The sequence below is a fragment of the Penaeus monodon genome, chromosome 8 (assembly GCF_015228065.2).
Source record: "Penaeus monodon isolate SGIC_2016 chromosome 8, NSTDA_Pmon_1, whole genome shotgun sequence".
Taxonomy (NCBI): domain Eukaryota; kingdom Metazoa; phylum Arthropoda; class Malacostraca; order Decapoda; family Penaeidae; genus Penaeus; species Penaeus monodon.
In genome coordinates, this window is record NC_051393.1 from 17,192,115 (window position 1) to 17,199,614 (window position 7,500).

General features: G+C 45.7%; 1 protein-coding gene across 6 annotated transcripts in view; it reads left to right on the plus strand.

The window, feature by feature from the left end:
• LOC119576219 (protein enabled homolog) overlaps positions 1-7,500 on the plus strand; it is a 115,867-nt gene that overhangs the window by 82,544 nt on the left and 25,823 nt on the right. The window contains exon 1 of one of the 6 annotated variants that reach the window (XM_037923809.1): positions 6,328-6,781. The exons of 4 other annotated variants lie outside the window; for them this stretch is intronic. In XM_037923809.1, coding sequence (XP_037779737.1) covers positions 6,735-6,781 — 47 coding nt within the window. In that variant the 5' untranslated portion in view covers positions 6,328-6,734. Of the gene's footprint in view, positions 1-6,327; positions 6,782-7,500 lie in introns of those variants that run through there. One more of the 6 variants, XM_037923812.1, reaches the window with a different exon arrangement.

Consider the following 7,500-nt stretch of genomic DNA (forward strand, 5'->3'; position numbering starts at 1 on the left):
ATATATATATATAGTATGTATATATATGTATATATACATATAGACACATACACATACATAAATACACACAAACATACAGATACATGCATGCATACATATACATGCATGCTTAGATATACATAATGCATAGATACATATATACACACATACACACAAATACATACATACATACATACATACATACACACACACACACACACACACACACACACACACACACACACACACACACACACACACACACACACACAACACACACACACACACACACACACACACACACACACACACACACACACACACACACACACACACACACACGCACGCACGCACGCACGCACGCACGCACGCACGCACGCACGCACGCACGCACGCACAAATATATATATGTATATATATGTATATGTATATATATGTATGTATATTATTAATTTAACGGTAGGTTCATGTTTGAGCCGCCGTGGTCACAGCATGATACTTAATTGTAGTTTTCATGCTGTGATGCTCTTGGAGTGAGTACGTGGTAGGGTCCCCAGTTCCTTTCCACGGAGAGTGCTGGTGTTACCTTTTAGGTAATCATTCTCTCTATTTATCCGGGCTTGGGACCAGCACTGACTTGGCTGGCTTGGCCACCCAGTGGCTAGGTAGGCAATCGAGTTCCTTGCCCAAGGGAACAACGCGCCGGCCGGTGACTCGAACCCTCGAACTCAGATTGCCGTCGTGACAGTCTTGAGTCCGATGCTCTAACCACTCGGCCACCGCGGCCTATGTATGTATATATGTATATGTATATATGCATATATATGTATGTATATATATATATATATGTATATATATGTATATGTATACGTACATATGTGTATATATGTATGTGTATATATATGTATATATATGTATATGTATACGTACATATGTGTATATATGTATGTGTATATATATGTATATATATGTATTTATATATGCATATAGGTATATATACGATTATATATGTGTATATATGTGTGAGTATGTGCCTGAGCGACATGTATATACGTAATTCTAAGGGAAGACAAACCAATTGCTGTAATGTGAAACGGAAAATTAAAAGAAGAAAATCATGTTCATAAAGCGTAATAGCACTGATCACTTTTCTTGCGCATGTGAAAAGGACTAAAAAGGTATTGTTTGAGTATTGCAGAAAATATATGTGTGTGTGTATCTGTTTGTGTCTGAGCGAGCCTGTCTGTATTTAGAATTTGCTTGATAATAAGTAGGTCAAGAGTAGCACTTCGATGAACATGATCAGCTGTGTTCTCGTCAAATTTTGTTTGTGTTTCTTTAACTGCAGCAGCATAACAATGCACCTGGAATTCACAGTGGCTGCAAGCACCGAGCATGACAGCAGTGAGAGAGAGGCGAAGGAGAGTGCGATAGTGCTGGAGCGATGGTGACGGAGGTTTTGGTGGCGGCGAGCACGTGTGGCGGCGATGGTGCTGGCCCCACGCTGCCCGCCCGCCCTGACTCATCAAGTAGAACTGGTCGATATTGCTGCTGCTGCTGCTGCTGCTTTTGCCACCCGCGCCCCTCCCACTCGCCCGCCGCACGCCCACACTTCGCCCAGCCTTATCTTGCCTCACCTATCAACGCTCACGCTTTTCGGCTGCCTCGTTGATCACGCCCGTGCCGCCCTTGTTACACATGCATCTTGTGCACACTTACCCTTACTCCCTCCCTCCCTCCCTCCCTCCCTCCCTCCCTCCCTCCCTCCCTCCCTCCCTCCCTCCCTCCCTCCCTCCCTCCCTCCCTCCCTCCCTCCCTCTCTCCCTCCTCCCTCCCTCCCTCCCTCTCTCCCTCTCTCCCTCTCTCCCTCTCTCTCTCTCTCTCTCTCTCTCTCTCTCTCTCTCTCTCTCTCTCTTTATCTATCAATCTATCTATCTTCCTCTCCCTTTTCATCCCCTTCTATCCTTTCATTTCTTTCTTCCCTTTTCTCCTCTCTCCTTTCCTCTCCTCCCTCTCCTACTCCCTCCTCCCCCTCTGCCTCTCACTCTCCTTATCCCTATCCCTCTCCCTCTCCCTCTCCCTATCCCTCTCCCTCTCCCTCTCCCTCTCCCTCTCCCTCTCCCTCTCCTTCTCCCTATCCCTATCCCTCTCCCTATCCCTCTCCCTGTATATTGTCGAAGCCATTATACTGATAAGGTTCCCCTACACATCTATTTTGGATTCGCTCAGTACCAATGATTATAATAGGCATTGCACTCTGATGTGAGTAACTTGTACAAAGCATTCTGCACGCGTGAACGATCATCTCGTAAATCATGTTATTCAGATATTCTCCAGCCGAATCATAATTCTGATCGCTCACTTCCCTTCATATAGGTGGCATACTAAAGCCTTGCTGGGGAGTCGGGGACACTGGTGACAGACAGACGGACTAAGAGAAGGTGAGGAGGAAGGAGAGGAAAGCAGGGACATTTACGCATTATTGCTTACGCCCACGCGCGCCCACAAGGTTCGGGGCAGTGAACTTGAGCGTTTTTTAAGCAAGGGCGTGAGTGATGAAGGTCTTGCCAGAAGTTCACCAATCTTTGTCAAGGCCGCACGGGTGTTCCCTCTAACCTCCCCACTCGTCCTTGACACACTTGAGTAATAGCTCATGCTTGAGGAGTGTATTTGTTTTGAGTGTCGCAGAACAGGACGCTGGGCCTCACAGAGCAGGATAAGGGTGAGGTACTGGAGGCGGCCGGCGCGGGGTCCAGGTGCATCGGCCCGGCGAGTGGACAGCTGGGCGTGCGGTGGCGTAGGTCGTCAGCTGGCTGGGCAGCGGCCACGTGGTTTGGGCGGGGCTAGCCTTGCGTACTTGTGTACTTGTGTAATGCCACCAAACTGCTGAACTTCACAGCAACTTGGTGGTGTTGTAAAGTTTCCGTACGTAATGTGGCTAGTCCTTGGTGTTGTCGATGCAAGGTACATGAAATATATCCCGTTAGATTGCGTGCGCACCGAGAACGAAGCTCCTCTTACTGTACAGCTGTTAGATCTCCGAACCAAATTCAACTTGCTCGCATGCACGTCGTGGGTGCGAGGCTTGATCACGGGGTGTTAGGCTGATGACAGGTCACGGCCCTGCCAAATTCTTCCGACATCTCGGCTCAAGACAACAGTCATCAATCTCCATAATGGATAATGTTAGCCAGCGACACGAAGTAGGAGCTGAGTAACAGTGGCAACGATAATGGTGATTGAGTAATAAACTTGCAGAATAGCAGTTGGAGTTTATGGTGTTTTCTGATTACTTGTTGAAATATTGCTGCTCGTTGTTTTAACAAGACTGTCATCATTGCTTGTTTCCATAAACTTGTGCTTGTCACGTTATTTTTATATGTTCAGATGTTAAACCTGATATTATCTTTATGATGTGTTGGCGGGCCAGTGCGAGTGTGAGCAAATATGCAGATGGTCACCATTGCTCCCTGTGTAAGAATGGACATGCATACAGGCAGAGACGCGCTCAATCATTTCACGCCGGTTGAAGTCTTGGGCATTTATTATTCATGACAGAAAGCGTCTCAGACTTTATGTTGACACGCGCGCACACGCACGCACACACTCAAGCACCCCCCCCCCCTCAACGCACACGCAGTCTCACTCTCACTCTCACTCTCACTCTCACTCTCACTCACTCACTCACTTTTACACCTACATCAGCACTCGCTTACTCATATGCAAGTACATACACAAGATCATTGGCTTACCGGTATCTCTGCTTTATAGGTCGAATTCGCCCTCAGTATTCAAAGATTTCAAATGTTTTCAGCACAAATTAATTGCTAAGTCTTTGCGCATTCATTAATTTATTCCATTTATTTATTCATTAATTTATTGTTTACTTAATAGGGATAAATCAGCCATATGCAGGTAGACCAACGCTACACACATATTCTGGTGTCGCTTATCCCTGAAAATTCTTTGCAAGCCGTCATATAGCGAAATGTTGGTGGTTATTGAAATTCATCCTCAGTATAACCGTGTTTAAGAATGAATAGATAGATAAATATACAGATGAGTGAATAAATAGATAAGACAAATAACTGCGTGTATATGTACATACAGACACACACACACACACACACACACACACACACACACACACACACACACACACACACACACACACACACACACACACACACACACACACACACACACACACACACACACATACAAAAAAAATCGTATATGGGTGATTAATTATTTTTAGTTACAAAAGTTTTACATGAAAGGGAACTGGTAACATGCCAACTGATACTTTAAACAATGTCAACAAGGATATCAGCTCTTTTATTAACAAAACAGAAATTCTCGAAAGCGTGCGAATATCAAAGTAGATATTTTTTCGTGGAATGCATATAATAGACTATAAACGGTGATCATTGTAGTAGAAAGTAGGCACAATTTCCTCCACTTCCAAGTTCACCACTCGGCTCTGCCAGCGTTTCAGCAGCAGATTTGCAGGTTTCGACTCTCGTATCCGAAGCATGTTCCCTCGTAATATTGGCATGCGCTTCGGAAACTGGCGGTCCATGCGTTAGCAATGCAGGACACGCCTCCTAGTCGACGTACACACTTGAGGAAGTTGTATCAGAGTAATTAAAATAATATTTTGGGAAGACACTAATAAATGTATAAATGTCAGACACTACACCAGCTGGCAAAACAATTTGTGGTAAAGGAATGAATTGTTTTTGTGTCCAACTTCACAATAAAGATAGGAATATATAACAACCTCCTCTCCCTACTCTAGGATATGAACGCTTAAACTTCAAAATCACATTAATATTCCGCGCGATGAGAATCTGATACTGATACTGATGATCTTGACAATGGGATAAGAAATAATATTTTTGAAAATCATGAATGAAGTTACTGCACTCATTTCTGTGTTTACCGAATTGATCAAGGTTCAGGCGCTATTTCATCTGTACAAATACGAGTAAATCCGCAAGCTGAATGATTCTATGGACATTATCCCTGTTATCTGTCCCGGACGATTAGTCTGGCATTGCTGTGCAGTCGATAGATTTTTTTTTATGGTTTATTTAACGGACATTTCACTAATATTTGTTAGTTTCGTCATGGTTAGGAAGCTAGGGATCCGAAATCTATTTGTAATGCATGGCGACTCCAGTTGTGAGTCGGAATAGAAAAGGAACGAAAATGTCGGTTGCAACTATGAACCCTATGTGTCGTCCCCCGCGCTTTGTCCTTGATGTTCAAAGAAACCAGGGTTTCTCGTGTCTGTCAAGCTACACATCGAGAACAGAAGCATTGTTTCTTCAACAGAATTATGCTATGCGTTGAGCACTCATCAACAAACAAAATTACTTCTGTAATCCCTGTAGTGTTTAGATAAGTCGAGATACGTTTTAAGTTCCGACAACGAGATTTAAAATTACACTGACGCCAATTGTAAAGCTGTGTCGGAGCATCCATTACTTGCTGTGGTGACACGCTGTAGATCTTAGTTGTGTATCCTGTTGTTTGTCAACAGCAGGATACAAAAGGGATAGAAAAGGGGACATCCTATATCATTCACATTTTATTTTACCAGTCTCCAAGGTTTTCTTGTTTCAATGAGTAGATGAATGAACGTGCGAGTGAATGAATGTTAGTATAGATACATTTGTGTTTGCGACCATGCGTTCGTGAGAGTGCGCGCGCACGGACGAGGAATTGTAACTGCGTCTGCAGCGAGTGTGCTACGTCATACTTGGCCATTAACCATAATTTGTTCGAACATTGATCCGGTTGAGCGAAGCTTGCATTACTGTCAGTTGTTCTGTGTCTTTATAAGTGTGGAGCTGTTTGCATTCTTAAACTTGGTTAATTAAGCGGCGGCGGGATGTGTGTTGCCGGAGTCGCACAAGCTGTCACAACATATGACTTGTACTCCTCCGGAGCATGATTGTTCGTCACACTGTAGCTGCCTGTCTACTCGCCCTTCCAACCGTGTGAACAGGCCCTGGGCGCGCTTATGCTGCAGTTTCTGTTGATTGACTCAAGACGTGATGTCTTTATCTGAAGAATATGTGGCTAGGAGATGGATTTAAAGATGAGAAAGGAAAGTAAAGACAGAAGGAAAGAAGAAGGGGAAGGTTAAAAGGGGAGGGGAGGAGAAGGGAGGGGAAGGGAATTCAGGGTCAGAGAGTAAAAGGGTGTTGTTCACCCTGTTACTTGACAGCTGTCTCTCCTCGCAGGTGTCATGCTGTTAAAGCCCCGGGACCCTGCATGCCTTTCCTATCACCGAATTTGTCACTTATTAAACGTTATTAGTCCGACCGACAACAACCGCGCTGGTATGACAAAGAGTTGATGATCTCAGAGTGGTACTGCAACAGTGCTGCCTGGAGGTGACACACAGGGAGTCCCGCTTATGGAGGCTTTTTCATGACGTTGGGGGATGTAGTGTGACATGCGTGTGTGTCTGTCAAGGCTGTGCATATTGTATGGTGCATGTCACAGCGATTTTCAAAATCACGAAGGAGACCCGAAGAAGCTAGCGTGAAGAATGTGCAAGTGAGAGTGTGCACGGAAGGACTTGGAGCGCAACGAGGCTGCCCATTGTTGCATAAGGCCATTAAGGTGTTAGTGTATTGCGTGACCACGAAGTGACACCGTCGTTTACCTCGAGCTGCACAGGGATGTACTTTGTGACGAAGGAGTGACGCAACGAAGGACGCAAATCATGAAATGGTGCGATGCATCATTGCCACAAGATCCGGAAAAATCGTAGGACGATTTATGGGTAAGAAAATGAGAGGTTTAAGAAGGCTGAACAGTGATGCATTGTTGATAGTGGGAACTAAGTTGTTGGTGACGGGGAGTGGGTTTCTGCGTTGCGCATGGGCGTGAGAGGGAGAGATGGGGCGAGAATGAAGAATGGGTTGGGGGATGTTGAGAGCCCAGCTGCTCTTGGCTTGGGCGTGATACATCAAACATTTTCACGGCTTGCTGAGGGTCACGGTGGGCGGAGGAAGGAGAATGATGTGTGCGGTTGGACCTGTATATGTGCATGTCTGTTAAGGTCTGCAAGGGCAGAGAAACAATTACCATTGTATACATGATCTAGTGGTTAAGACTTGAATTTCCCCGTATAATTTTTTCTCTTTCACGGGCCATACATAACATTATGCGTCCCTCCCTCCCTGCCTCTCTCCCTTCCCCCTTCTTACCTCCCTCCCTCTTCCTCCCTTCCCCTCCCTCCCTCCCTTCCCCCTTCCCCTTTCCCTCTCTCCTCTTCCTTCCTCCCTCCCTTCCCCCTTCCCCCTTCCTCCTTCCTCCTTCCTCCTTCTACCCTCCCTCATCCCCCTTCCTCCTCTCCCCCTCCCTTATCCTCCCTGGCCGCCCTCGCAAGAACACAGCCACGTATTAAAGGTGGCCACACAAGCGCCTCCATCTTCGGAGCAGTCTTATTTCATTCATACCCGTCTGCCATGTCTCTCTCCCTCTCTCTCTTTCCTCGCG